At 41.8% G+C, this 15,411-nt stretch overlaps 1 protein-coding gene across 4 annotated transcripts in view; it reads right to left on the bottom strand.

Annotated features, from left to right (window-relative positions):
- Window positions 1-1,407: 1,407 nt before the first annotated feature.
- arhgef6 (Rac/Cdc42 guanine nucleotide exchange factor (GEF) 6) overlaps window positions 1,408-15,411 on the bottom strand; it is a 35,593-nt gene continuing 21,589 nt past the window's right edge. The window contains exons 13-22 of one of the 4 annotated variants that reach the window (XM_080415477.1): window positions 14,056-14,142; window positions 13,196-13,277; window positions 12,157-12,272; window positions 11,447-11,626; window positions 9,605-9,625; window positions 7,533-7,629; window positions 6,620-6,706; window positions 5,977-6,076; window positions 5,037-5,091; window positions 1,408-4,567 (exon numbers count right to left, since the gene is read on the bottom strand). In XM_080415477.1, coding sequence (XP_080271603.1) covers window positions 4,445-4,567; window positions 5,037-5,091; window positions 5,977-6,076; window positions 6,620-6,706; window positions 7,533-7,629; window positions 9,605-9,625; window positions 11,447-11,626; window positions 12,157-12,272; window positions 13,196-13,277; window positions 14,056-14,142 — 948 coding nt within the window. In that variant the 3' untranslated portion in view covers window positions 1,408-4,444. The remainder of the gene's footprint in view (window positions 4,568-5,036; window positions 5,092-5,976; window positions 6,077-6,619; window positions 6,707-7,532; window positions 7,630-9,604; window positions 9,626-11,446; window positions 11,627-12,156; window positions 12,273-13,195; window positions 13,278-14,055; window positions 14,143-15,411) is intronic. The other 3 variants (XM_080415478.1, XM_080415479.1, XM_080415480.1) reach the window with 3 other exon arrangements.

Genomic DNA, 15,411 nt, shown 5'->3' with positions numbered 1-15,411 from the left:
AGGGATACTTCACTCTCGGGCCGGGGACACATTTAAAAAAAATATTAAAAATAAATGAAAAAAGTTATGGAAAATTCATGGCCCCCTCACGCATTAGTAGGACACTCTAATGCGTGAGGGGGCCATGAATTTTCCATAACTTTTTTCATTTATTTTTAATATTTTTTTTAAATGTGTCCCCGGCCCTAAAGTGAAGTATCCCTTTAAGTCATTAGATTGTAACTTTAGAAATGTGCAGATTCCCTGTATGTATAAAACCTATACTGTATGTTGGTTTGTTTACTATTGTGTGAGAAAACAATGTTGCACATTAAGCTAATCATCTTAATTTGGGGACCCCCCTGGGGGTCCCGACCCCAGGTTTGGGAACCACTGTTCTATTGAGTGCAAAGCAACGGTGGCAGTTATGTTAATTGCCTTAAGTTGGAAGTTTAAAAAAACACATTCCAAAATGCTGTGCTATGCAAAATGCTCCGATGCCACACACAGCGCCTACTGCTGCCTCTCAGCAGCCATTGTCACAGCATGGAAAGTGTGAATGTTTAATGTACAGTATAGGGCTGGGTGGAGGACGCCCGCTCTCACAGGATGTCTGTTTCACTCACTCCTTCCATCCTGTCAAGAGCCTCTCGCTACCAAAATCTGCATAACCCACCGAGTCCATAAGCTTCTACTGGTGTGTGCATGTGTTCCTGCTCATACAGTACGTGGAAAACACGGTCTCGGTGGATTTCCCAGTGGGGAATAAGTGAACGCAGTAATGCTAATGCTGTGTGGAAGGTGCATGTTAACCGTGTTATGGAATTGACATTATAGTGGGATTTTCATCTGGTATTTTTTTGCAAAGGTCTTCTATTAACCCATTAACACCGGGAAAGCATCTTTGTCATTATAGATTTTAGTGTTGGCTATTCAAAAATAGCAGATCTACAAGCTCACAGCGCGTGCCACGCTGCGAGCTTGTACATCTGCTGTTTTTGAAGAAAAACACTTTTGAACACAAATCTCCTCTTCTTGGGGTCCCTGGCACAAAATATTTTCAGATGGGGGGTGTGCTGCCAAATACATTTTGGGGGTCCTTGACATGTAAAAGTTTGAGAACTACTGATTTAGAAGACATTTGTAGAATCGGCCTCAATGGTTGGTCTTAATGGGTTGAGATGGGACAATGAAAGAGGAACATGGAGGCGGAGGCAGGGGAGGGATGACATGCATGGGGGCATTTTGATCCTTTTTTCAGATAGGACAGTGAACAGAGACGGAAAAGGCCGGAGAGAGCGTGCTGACATGCAGGAGGGTCAGGTTCCGCTTATTTATGTGGCATGCGCTCTTATAGGGGGCACCCCAGAATTCTCAGATTCTAACTGAAAACGTGAAGCCGTCTGTCAGACTACAGCTACAGGAGAATTTACATTACACTTTTTTTATTAAAAAGAATTGTCGTCAACATAACAAGTTTGCAGCGTTTAGAAAAGGAAAAAAAAAGCATTACAATATAAGAACAATGATACAATTGCATAGAACAATATTTCAAAAATGAAAACACACGATGGCCCGAAGTCACAAGTTTTGACAGACAAGATGAAAACGGCCTTTGTCTTCATTTCACTGACAAGTGCTCAATGAGGCCATCGGGCATTCAAAACTACAGTAAAATAAGACACTTTATGAAAAAAACAATTCAAGAGCAACAGCAACAATCGTAATCTCAAGTAAATACAAATATCCAATGAGACAATGACATACATCTGTACAGGTAGATGACATGCAGAGCTTCTACAATGCTGATGACCATATCATGAATACAGCGGTAGGTATATTCCTATAGACCTGGCAACTGAAAGATTCCAAGGACCCAAGTGTCTCATTTGTAAATACTGATTAGGGATCAGCCTGACCTTTGAGGTTAAATCAATGTGGGCATAACCGGTCTTTAATCAGTCTCCTATAGTACAAGGCAAAGGGGGCAGAACCTTACCTACTGTACGTATGCTGAGGCCACACTGCACTCTCTGGCCTATTTTGGTTGGGGGGGGGGGGGTTACTATAATCAAGATAACATTATTGCAAGTGTTTTTCCCCCATAATATCCGGCCTACTGTGTCTGACCAACACATAGGTCAGGTACTAAAGCAGTGACTTATTGCGCGTCGATAACAGCCCCGTGCTAGTGCTGTGCAGCGAGCGCCGACATCAGAGTTAACAGTGCATGCACTACACCCTGTTTAGCAGACAGAGCGCTATGTGCCCCGTGAAAAACGTTGCATTCTGACAAAACAATAAAGCCTTATGAAATGTTAGTCGGAAACCCAAGAGATGCCCAATAGCATCTAGACGTTATTACTGAAACCTTTCCCATTATCCTTTCGTCATTTTCACTGAAATATTAAAGTGAACCACCAGTTTAACTTTCAACATAACACATCTTACATCTATTCTAGCTCTTAATCTCTTGTGAGGCTTGTCAACAATCAGGAGGCACTTTGAATAATATTTTCCTCTCCTTTGCACAAACAAAGAAATCCGTCTCTGGATCAGCTACTGTACATAGGATCCTGCCAACAAACCATACAGGGCATGTGTTCAGTTCAAAACGCAGAGCGTGGAATACAAGTCGGCCTCACTTCGTTAAGGCTAAAATTAATTATACATGACAAGCAGCCCCGTTTGCCGAACGAAAATCATTTTAAAATACATTTTCCGTAAAAAACGTCATTTTCGTTGCGCGACGAGGTATAAATTAGTCCTTAGATCCACTGGGATATTGTACTTGCCAGTTTGTTCTTTTTTTCTACACAAAGCCAACATGACTGTTCAGTGGAGCTGGAGCTCAACTGAATCCCAGAAAGTGGAAACAAAACAAAACACATCTATACACTCAACACAAAGAAATGCTTGGAGGAACAATAAATAAACAATACTTGTTTAAAAACCAAAGTAGAGCAAAGCTATGCCATTAGTAAATATTAAAATGTTATTTGTGTACATTTTAGTATGAAAAGTATAAGCAACATCCTCATTTCTGTGTATTCTATACTACATATGATACACATAGTTTTAAGTCTTTTCTAGTCTGTTATGCATCCCTGATAGCTTTGGACTATATATATATACAGTATATAGATAGTTAATAGCTAGATTATCACATTTCTAATGCAGTATATTATACTGTAGAAATACTGTACATTCATGCAGATGGTGGACACAGCAGAGAGCTGCATTTTGAACTCTGGACAACAGCTTGGAAATCAGCTCAATGAAATTTGTGCTGGCCTATTTTGATAGTCAATTTAACCACTTATATTTTATTGTAAGATTAATAACGAAAACAGACAATCTACAACCTCGCAACATGTTGTGAGCTTGTAGATCAGGTATTTCCGCTATTTTTATTATTTGTTGTTGCAGGTTTTAACCTGTAATGACATGCCCAAAATAGGGACGTCAGATTGAAAGTGGTTACATTTGAAATGTGTCTAGGCCTACGAAAACAGCTCAGAGATTCTTAAGCCTCATGTATACAATGCTAGAAAGAACGAGTGCCAGACACATGCTCGGTAAAAGCTTGATAAATGTCTCTCCGTTTCCCAAATGGATAGCAGTGGGTCCTCTGAATAACAGATGAAACGTCAAAAAAATGCTGTAACAGTCATGAAGGAAGGGGAAACCCCGGCGAGAGCCAAGTTCCTTGGTAAACCAAGTGCATGCAAACAGAAACACCTATAGGACCTAAGATGGCTTTTATCTCCTTTTGCATTTCCTATTGTATGAGAATTGCCTGCACCAGATCACTACTGGACATTGTGTACCATAGTCACTTTAGTTCATCATTATTACCACCAGTGTACCATAAATATCTCGTATGACAACTATGTTAACATACGCTATTTTATCTATTTGTATCCTTTTGTTTGGAGTTGTATTACATGCCGTTCTTGTTCTTGCTTATCCTACAGTAAGGTATTGAAGTGCCCCTGGAGTGCTTTCCCTTATCTAAGGACAGGTCTGTTGGTTGAGGGGCAGTCACAGTGCCTGGTAGCCAGGAGGAAAATGTGCTATAGAAAACGTCCTGTTTGATTGGTCTCTTGTTTTGCTGGGACGTTTACGGAAGAACCATGAGTCAATACCGCAATGTCCTTCAGTGAGGTTAGATCAGGAAGACAAATTTAACATCTTGTGACTATGTCGAACAAAGGGTCCAGTATATGAAGCCAGGGAATTGCAAAGCAGTGCGCTGAAGGGAATCCAACTCTGGTATGTCAAGGGACTGAATGGACAGTTGGACACACAACACAGGCTCTCACACACAGAAAGACATGCACGTACACACACACACACACACACACGCACACACACGCTTCACAAGCTGGCTTACACAAACATCCCCAAATACGCACACAGAACAGCCCACATTAGGAGAAAACGTTGAGTGTAGGAGGCGTGTTCAGTGTGCGCCGTCCTCCCAGGTACAGTCATTCTTCTGTTTGGCCAGTTTCCTGACCACCCTCTCCAGTTCCTTGCGAGACTTCTGCTCCTCCTCCAGAAACTGCTTCATCCACTTGTTTTCCTGTATTGGATGAACATTGACAAGACATGGCTCAACACAACGAACTCACACCCATCATCTTCCCGCAGTGCATGCCACAAACTGACCAACTGGCCTGGCAAGTTAAGGCAGAGCCCCACCCCAGACCAAGATATCGATATACAGTACATTCTCCACCACATGAACCAGAGTGCCCACATGGTTTCAATTGACAAAAGACTCGACTACATGCTTATTAAATATACCAGCAGGTTGTAAGCTGTATCTTTAGGATCTGTTATTCATAGATAACAGTAGGGACAAGGTGAAATAGGTGGAAAAACATTGTCTGTGAGAACATTTATTTTAACAATGCGTGTAGAGTGTGTATTATGAATTGCTTGTTTGTGCTGGTGTATTGCACTGTAATCCCCCCGCTCCCCCCAATAATGGCATTGAACTGAATATATAAAACTCCTATGTTATAGGAGTCATAGGACCTATGACGTACCTTTTTCAATTCATGGACCTCGTCCTTTAAAGCGTACACTGCATCAACCAGACTTCTATGAGGGGGGAAAAGGAGTTAGAAGAGTAAACCCTGGAGGATGGAGACAACACAGGCTGCTTTTTTGTGGCTAATGAGATCAACCACGCAAATCTTCACAAAGCACTGCCGAGGTGCCATCGACACATCAGCTGCCCAACGTGAGGACTTAACACATAGCACTATGTTTACACCCACAAAACACACAAATACTGAAACAAGACCAACGCCTATAGAATCAGAATCTGTAGTCTGAGTGACTGTTTTAATACTACAGACTGGCATGTTTTCTGGGAATGGTGGAGAACATTGATCCCATCAGCAAGTGCATCGATGACGCAGTAAGGCCAAAACAGGAGCCGTGGATTAACCACTTAACCCTTTTGTTGACCGGTGTCCCCCAGGGGTCTATACTTCGCCCCATTTTTCCCCCTCCACACCGAATCTCTTCGCAGAAAATCTACAAGCTCACCACAACATTTTGTATGCTTGCAGATCGGCTATGTTCACTGAATGTTCTACTATAATGACATGGCCAGAATAGGGATGCTTGGTGTTCATGTGGTTAACAAAAATGTACAAGCCAAGCTTTTGCTGCTGCTCGATGTGTGTGTAGTTAGGACCCTAGACAGGAACAAGCCGATGAACAGAGTGTTGATATCAAATGATAGGGCACTTTGTTGTAACACTAGCTACAGGCGACTCAAGGTCGAGTCTGCTGGGTGATTCATGTTGCTCGTCGCCGTAAACAGATCAATACTACAAGTGTATTACTCTGATGATGGGGCACCAGAGCGCATCTAATTACAGACACTGATCCAGGATCAGCACAAATGGCGCATGCATGTTGCATCCATCAGCATAATCACACGTTCTCTCCGAGGTGAATGCCGAACCCCCTTACTTTTCCTCAATCACGGTCTGTCCATTGCTCTTCATCTCCTCCACGATGATCTTCTCTTCCTCCGGTAGCAGCACCTGAGGGACGCACTCTTTCCGCACTGCTGCACGCACGCACACGGGTGCACACACACACACACACACACAGCAAATGTTAGCTTAATTTAGAGTGTAAAACTAGTTAGTTTGATTCATGGCTATGGCTTCCTATCCATGGGCTGTTAAAAACAATAATGATGATAATCATTCAACTGTATTTACATAGCACTTTTCATACAAGAATGCAGCTCAAAGTGCTATACAATAAATAGAAAAATAAAGAAAGATAACTAATTAAAACGTGCATTATAGACCAGTGGTTCTCAAAGTGGCTTCCAGGGGGTCCCCAGCAAAATGTGTTAAACCAGCATCACAATAATTTGAACACCTTTATCCATTTCGTTGGCTATTAAAAAATAGCAGATCGACAAGGAAAAGTCCAAAAATATATATTTTGTTTAACACAAATCTTCTCTTCTGGGGTCCCTGGCATGACAGATTGCGGCCAAACGCATACATTTGGGGGTCCTTGACATGAAAAAGTTCGAGAACCACTGTTGTACACAAGACGTACACGGGTACAAACACACAAACACGTGCAGGGCTACCTGCGGTAGTCTGGTGTAGACTGGCACCCGTGCAGTATGCCTCAATCACTTTGAGGATTTGTGCGTCTTCCTCCAGAGCGGCGGTGCCTGTGGACCACAGCCAAACAGAAGCCAAAGGTTATCCTTCATCTGCACACCTTGGCCACTCACACCCACACATATACACCTAGGGGCTTTGGGGGGAAGTGGGAGCTAGCATGAAAGATTCATAATGTTTTGTTGTGTTTCATGTGGTAGTTCCATTCTACTGACCGCAAATGAGATGAGGCCCTCCACGCACAGATTCCTACATACCGCTCCCACCCAACCACCCACACACACAGAGGCCTGACTTTAACTGTCAAGCAACAACATGGTAATGTTGTATTTAATGTAAATTTGTGCAATTGTATTTTTGGTGACTTATAATCCCATAAACGATGGGTTGTGTCTTGGGACAAGACACAAAAATATTTAATTCATATACCTATATCTACAGTATGGCCATACGTCTACTTCAGTTAAAGGGATATTTCACTTTCAAATAAAATAAACATTAAAAAAATATATTTAAAAAAAATGAAAGAAGTTATGGCAAAATCACGGCCCCCTCACACATTAGTAGGACACTCTAATGCGTGAGTGGGCCATGATTTTTCCATTACTTTTTTCATTTATTTTTAATATATTTTTTAAATGTTTATTTTATTTGAAAGTGGAGTATCCCTTTAAGTTATGCTCAACTCCATTTTGCTAGATGTGAGTGAGTAATTTTTTTAAAGTTTTTACATTCAAAGTTAAAATGAACAGAACACAACTTCTAATATTATATATATTAGAAATAGCAGAGTTCACCGTAGTGAGACTTGTAATCTTGTTTCACATTTACTCATGATCCTCATCATACATGACGCATCACCGCCATACAACCTACTTTTCCTGAGAAGAACGTCGTCGTCAGACGGCTTCCGCTCTTTCTTTCTGTTTCCGGGCAGGAACTTCTTCATGGGCCGCGGGCTCTTGCTGGAGTCCTGGAAGAGTGTGACAGAGAGTGTAAGAGCACATAGCTAACCCCTACGCTGCAGCACCAAACCGAGCAGTACTGCAACCCCCCCCCCCCCCCCCATAAACAAACAAACAAAATATAAAAAAATAATTTAAAAAAGTACACAAACAAGGAGGCACGAAGCATGTGGGATGGCGGTAACCAAGGCGACCGGGCATTTGGTACTGCATGTGCAAAAACAGGTCTTTCCTTGTAAGTTTGTGGTATGACTCAATTTCCAATCAAAACCACTTCTTTATTGTGGGCAAAATGTATGTAGACCGTAGATGATATGAATGTATCATGTGTATTTGCAGTGAACTATTTAATTTATATTTTTTAAAACAGCCTTGTATAAATTGATGTGACATGTCATTCTTTACCCTATTGTGTTTAATGAGTAATGTTACAGAACTATAATGTAACCATACTGTATATGTCTGCTTATGTACCACTGACAACATTTTAGACAGGAAATAAAAATATATAATACGAATCATAATTTAGAGATACAACTCTCCTGAGAGATACAACTCTCCACGATGCAAGTAATGTGAATGATCTCATGCAAAATGTTTTTTTAATAGATAAAATATCCCTAAAGGCATCCAGGTGCTCTCCCATTAGCGTCTCAAGCCAGACTACCTCTTCCATAATCTTCAAACGCTACAGTCGGTAAGTACGCTCCGGTAAAAGTTGAGAACAGGAAGCTATTCAGACCGGATGGGTATTCGACCAATCGCGACTACAGCGTTAACGAAAATATCTTTTGGAATTTCCATTTCTGCTAAAGCAGCTAGCTAAGTTAGGCTTCAACTAATTTAGTTTCCAGTAGGAATTATTTGACATCCACTTTTATTTTCTACTAATTTTCAGAGCTTCCGAAGTACAGACTGTTAGGTGAAAGCATTCAGGAAGTGTGGGAGTCAACATGTCTGACCTGAGAGACTAGATAAATGAGGGATATGTTCTGTGATGCCGTTTGTGGTTTTGCTTCATCCGATGAACAATTTCAGGTGGTAAGACTCAAACATGCACTGATGACAATGATGTGCTTTTAGTAAATCACATTCGCTTGTGAACGCCACATACTGACAACAACAGTACTGGAGGTCGGGATGTTTCCATGGCTGGCAAAAGGACACGGCAAGCTTGCACAAACAAATAAGCAGCAATCAGCAAACCCATCCATGTAGCTTTTGTTCAATAACTGTCATAAAGTCACACGCAGATGCTACATGTATGTACTAAATTAAACAGAGCACTTTACCCATTTTCAACGTTATCTTCATATAATTGGTCTTCACTAATGCTAATTATAAGATGGCACCAATTCCGTCTACTCACTTTGCGTATCATTGATGGTTATGGACCTGCCTACCAATGACATCATCGATGTGGATTCCAAGCTAATAGAAACCACAGCCTTTCTCTTCCTTAGTTGTTAGTTTGAAATAGCCAAACCTAGCTACCAATGATGTCAACGGTAGGCAGGCCTCCACTGAGACACAGAGCGAGTAAACAGAAATGGTGCCATCTGAGCATTAGTGAGGCCCAATTGTAAGAAGATGGGTTGAAAATGGGTGAAGTGGTCCTTTATCCACCTAAGCCTGACACCATCATAAAACGAAGGTAGCCGATCTACAAGCTCACAAGGCATCGCTATGTGCCGCGTTGTGACCCTGTAGATTGGTTATTGCCGCCGTTCAATTCCCGGCGTATAACTGTGTCCTCTTTCTCAATAACTAAGGATAATAATAAACTACTTTCTGCTGAATGCAACACTGACAGGCTCTGAGTGTAGTGGATGAAAAAAAGTACAGAGAACAGGAAACAACAGAGAAAACAGCAGAACGAGCAGCAGCATGCCACTTACACATACAGTACAAGTAACACACACGCACATTCACGCTTTCCCCTTCCCACACACACAGAGAGGAAGAGAGTTGTTCTAACCTTACCTTCATGATATAAGACATCCTCTACAGAAGACAGAACGGAGGAAGAGAGAGACAGAGAGAAAAGAGAGGGAAGATGTGCATGAGAAATATATGATGTGAAAGAGATGGGACAATGTGAATGGTGATTTATTTCTCCCGCACACACACACCCCACCCTTGCCAATCCTTGTTTAGTGATACAGAATAGGGAGATAAATTCCTATAGAACAAGAAATTAAGTATACGATGGAGAGATGGTTTAAAAAAAGAAAAGAAAAAAATGCATGCATGGTCAAAAAAAGAACCCAGATGAACTGTATGGAATAGACCCTTGGGTGGCACCTATATTCTCATGCAGGTACTGGAATGAGTTTTTGGACACAGAAAAGTGCGTATTAGGTGGAAAAAGGGCAACAGAGATGCAGCCTTTTTGGATAACTGTTGCTAAAGGGCAACTATGACTCATGACCCTGACCTACATGCATGTTTGTGAATGCCGCAGCACGCTAATGTGTCGTGGGAGTCCTCAGCGGCTAACGATTAGGTGCTCATTCTGTGAACCATGCTTTTTTTGTTTTTGTTTTGTGTGTGTGTGTGGGGGGGGGGGTTACACAATGCCAGAGTGAGGTTAAACTTTCTATTCCATCGTAATGACAAGGCAGCGTGAGGGACTGAGGGATATACTGCAACAACTCAAGCATTGCGCTCATTTAACACCCCCCCCCCCACTCGTGCATAAAAACCCTTTATTCTGTGTGACTCTCTGTTTGAACCAGCATGTTCTTTGTGTTGAGAAAAATAATTCTCTTTTTGAATAATTCCAAGACAGTAACTTGGAAACTTCTCTTGAGTAATCATTCTATTTGTGGACATTGCTGCTCAGATGACTCTGTGGGTTTGAGCTGCTGCAGATTGAAGGAGAAAGATAGAGAAGGGTGGTGGGGCTTATTGTGGCTTGTCTCCAGGTTGCGTTCTGACTCACCGGTGGCTATGAGCGTCTGTGCTTATGAGCTGAGATAGCGAATTATAGAGCCTATCTATAATAAAGACATAAAAAAGCCCCCCAAAAAATCTAAAAAAGTGTTAATATTTAAACTGCTTCTCGATTATTCAATACGGTATACAGTATTTATTTTAACATTAAGTAAAACGCCAAGAAGAGTAGCATCATGATTGTGCTAAGTAAAGAGGATAAAAAGTATTTCCTCATTTAATTCTGAGTAGTAACATTCTTCTGGTGTGCAGTGAGATTAAGTACCTTGGACATTGCATCTGATGATCTCACAGATGACAAATACATCCATAGACAACATTGCAAATGCAAACTGTACGCCCAGGCAAACATATTAATGGAAATTTTAGTGCTCTTCAGATGTCACGGTTTCACCTTTTAAAGCATTTTGTACACCAACGTATACTGCTCACCTGTGGAGTAACTACAGGACTAACAGCATGCAAAAACATAAGGTTGCATACAATGGTGCTTTTCGGTTGCTGGTGAGGGTACCAAGATGGCACAGCGCCAGCCAGCTGTTTGTTAACTTGGGGATGCCTACCTGTCAAGTTCTCTTAAGAAATTTTAATTTTAAATTCATGTGTCGATTAGAAGAGTCTGATATTGTGATTTTAATCAATCCTGTGAAGAGTTCAAATCGGTTCTCTTCCATGATATGGAGACATTAGCGGAACAGCCTCTACAGACTGTGAACATCTGTGGTCTGCCTGAGGGTTGGACTGATTTTATGTTTTTATTTTTAATTTGTATTGTTTGATTAAAAATGTGTCGTTTGTTATGCGATATGGACCTCGAGTCTGCAATAATTGCCCAGCTTGTACGCTTGTCTGTCTGTCTGGACCCCGTACCTCTTTGTATCCCAGCGCAGCAGACGGTTTGAGGGGAGGTGCGGGACGCAGGCAGCTGAGGGACCAAGGCTTGCTGATCTTGGGTGGCTCCAGGGGGCCGCGGCTCACAGCGCTGAAGCTGCCCAGATGGGACAGGTGAGAGGGGGCGCCAACCATGCTCAGAGGCTTGCCCTCTGCAGGCTGCACAGGGCACACACACACACACACACACACACACACACACACACACACACACGCGCACACGCGCACACACACACAGAGAGAAGACATGAGAAGTGTGCGCTAGTCAGAGATGGGTCTTTCGCAACATCCGCCCACTGTTTTGACACTGCAGGGTGTGAAATCTGTGAAAAGACTCACACTTCATCCGATGAACTCACACTTAACCATGTCCAAGTGCACAGTTCATTATTAGTTTTTTACAGCAGTGATTTTTAAAACCTTTGGTGTCCAAGGCACACAAAAGGGCAAGACAAAATCTCAAGGCACACCTGTATCCTTGCAAAAGAGCCTATAATATGTATTGTACATTATATTTCTTAGGTTATAGAATTTGCCTCTGTAATGGGAAATGAGTGCACACAAAATACTGATATAGTAAATTAAATATATAATAATGTGCGGTTGTCACACAATCTCAAGGTACACCGTTTGCGAATCACTGTGTTACAGTATAAGGGTGTTTTGACGTGCATGTGTTTATCTTTAACCTTTAAGATGGTGCCCACAGGGCTGCCTCCTTTGGTAAATGGCTGAAGATGTTCCAACCACTCCTGTAACTCCTGGGGGTTACTGCAGAACACAGTGATACGGTCGATCATGGTTCCTGCGAAACACACACACACACACACACACGCTTACTTCAACGCTAGTTCACCGTCCTACGCACTTTCCATTCCTCCTTCACACTTTTCGGTGGGTCTTTGCAGATCGGTATTCATTCGACTGCTGTCCCTGACTGGCTAATTTGACTGCCAGTGCAAACTACACTTTACATAAGAGGTTATTCCTCAGGGAAACCATTACTAGACCAGACATTTACACTCAGCACGGCCTGAATTTTGGCACAGGATTGTGGGGATTGCATGTATTTTAATTGACTCCCGCAAATGCTCTCATAATGCTTCCTGCACAGATTTACGGCCATGTTGTTAATACAATCGGCCAACGTGAATGCGGAAACGCTGGATCATAATCGTAATCTGGCCACCGCCACTGGTGGCAAATGTCTAACAGCAAAATGTCAGGTTTTAGTCTGTGTCAGAAGTATATCCATGGAGACTGATGTCATGTCAGCAGCAGTTTGATTATCTATTTTTTTTCTAAAATAAAATTTAAATGTTGGTTTTAACAAAGTTGTTAAATGGAAAGACATGAAGCAATGGAGACTGAATAAAAGAATAGAGCACAGAGACAAGAGGAAGAGGTAATAAGACAACGTTAAGATGCTCCAGTATGAGTTATCTCAGTAAACGTGAAGTCATGGATTTATGGGAGGAGAGAGCTTTGGCCCAGTGCTTGCGGTTGTCACTTGCCGTATTACCTAATCACCACTTATCAATATCAATCACTTTCCTAACACTGAGTGTTAGGGAATGAGCCTTTGGTCCTGTGCATGCGGTTGTCACTTGCCGTATTATCTAATCACCATCTAAGTAATATCATCAACATCAATCAATTTCCTGACACAGAGTCATCAAAAGAAGCCTTTCCCAGGTCTACTTCAGTGTATTGTATGATGAGTCAAACCTGTGATGTCAAAGGCATAGTGGCTGTTCTCCACGTCCTCTGCTTGCCTGGTTACAGTGGCGCCTGTCAAAGGCAGTCTTCCCTGAGGACACACACAATGAAAAGAGGAGAAATGTGAGACGTGACATAGAAATAAGACACTCAGATCTTGTAATTGCTTTAGGATATGAGGTGAAACTGAGGAGGCACCAGCGGCGGAGCTTGCCTTTCCTGCATATAATGAAATGATATACTCAACTATAATACAGTCTAGGTTAAATTGTAAATGGAATCGATATCATCATATATATGTATTTTTTGTGTGTTATTATTGTATATAGACGAATCCACAGAGCGCTCGCCTGGCGCAATCGTAACTGCGGTGTCAGAATGCACACCGCAGCAGGAGTCTGACACCGCAGCCACAGGCAGACGCTCTGTGGATTCGTCTATAGGCAATAGGGCTGAAATTAGAAATTGGCATGGTCTAACTCTTACTACACCAAGCGTAAAAAAGCATGTCTGAAAATGTATCAGTAGGCTTAAAAACATTAAAAAAAAACAATTATTGATAGGACAATAGTGTGTAATAGTTCATAACATTTAACCGTTCCAATGTATATATTAGTATTTCATAAAACAAGCAAAATTGTAAGGCATTGTCTAGATATTTGGTCATGGGTGTCTGGCACCCACTGAATCTGCTTATTGGTGGCAAAATGTGACGCCACATTTTAGTTATTGTATACATTACATATCTGTAATGTATAATGTAAGCCATGTGAGGTTTGAGGAGTGCCATGGCAGCGATAAAAGCAGGGCAAATATATTCTGTTAAAAAAAGAAAAGAACTGGGCCAGGTGCTCTCTGTTGAAGCTCACCTGATAGATGAAGCCACTCATCCTGGGACTGGCAGACAGCATCACCAGCACACTGGGGAAAAGCATTAAGTAGCGCTCCTCCTTTTCCTGTAGGAAACGTACACACACACACACACACACACACAAAGTTGGTTTTGCTAACTTTTGAGGAGTTTGATTCAAGTCCATATATCCTTACCCTAACCTTCACCAATCTAACCCTAACCACAAAAGATGCCAAATCCTAACATTATCAGACAGCAGTTCGAAAATGTGGCTTACAGTATGTCAGGAACGAAAACGCACGCACACACGCCACCTGCATGTTATTCATGATCTATGAACTGTAACTTGGCCAATTTCAAGAAGCTTGGACCTGCCAGAATGTGTGTGTCGGTGAGGCGACAGCTGAACCTTTGTCTGGTTTTGCCTGTGAGCTGAGTTTATGTCATGCATATTATCACTGCCACCAACAAAACCTGGTGCTGCGGTTCGCAATATGCTAACTCAAATCCACAAACACATAACAAAATAGTGAAGAGATTGGTAAAACAAAACACACTTGAAAGACCACCACATCGAAACTGAAAATAGACCACCCGATGTGGTAAGATCAAGCCTTCCCTGTACTACTTCTTGGTTTCTTTGAGTAAGCTGCAAGCTTCTCTGGCAAACCGATGTCGAATGTCAAATATCAACGCTCAAAATAATAATAATGTCACGCCTGATGTGAATGCACCTCAACAACCAGGAAATGTAACGTGGAACTTCCTGATAATCTGTGTAATCCTTACATGTATAACGCTATTTGTTGCAGCTGTCTAAATTAGACCAACATTGCTGTTATAAGGTCAGTTTTAGTAATATAAGTGTCGCTATTTTCATTTGGCAAAGCAGACTGTACGAAAGCAGACTGTACGAAAGCCTCTTTGCGCGTGCCTAGATGATTTGAGAGCAAGTTGGGAGTGCACAGACATGCGCACGGACACGCATATGGTCAGCATCACCAGATTTATGACTGGTGATAGACGGTTTGGTTACGCTCAGCAGGGACAATTAATCTTTTTCCTACTTTTCCTTTGTGATTGTGTGCATGATTGAATGAGAAACCACACACACTTTCACTGATGTAACTTTCCTGCACCGGAAATAAAAAATATCCTAGTCTGAACCAATTTTCTGGCAAATGATGTGCTTAATCTTAAAGCACTGGTACCAGTTTATTTTGAAGGCTATTGATGGGAAATTACCACCATATATCACACTGCTGTGGAAAAACAGCACTTAGCAGACCCGCTCAAACGACTGGCTTACACTTAGGGTTTCAAAATCTGCTTTCTACTATGACGCTCCAGTTTCATAGAACAATCTACAGCT

The sequence above is a fragment of the Gymnoscopelus braueri genome (assembly GCF_963280865.1).
Source record: "Gymnoscopelus braueri genome assembly, chromosome: 20".
Classification (NCBI taxonomy): domain Eukaryota; kingdom Metazoa; phylum Chordata; class Actinopteri; order Myctophiformes; family Myctophidae; genus Gymnoscopelus; species Gymnoscopelus braueri.
Note: the sequence above shows the minus strand (reverse complement) of the source record. Positions and strands in the feature narration are given on the sequence as shown.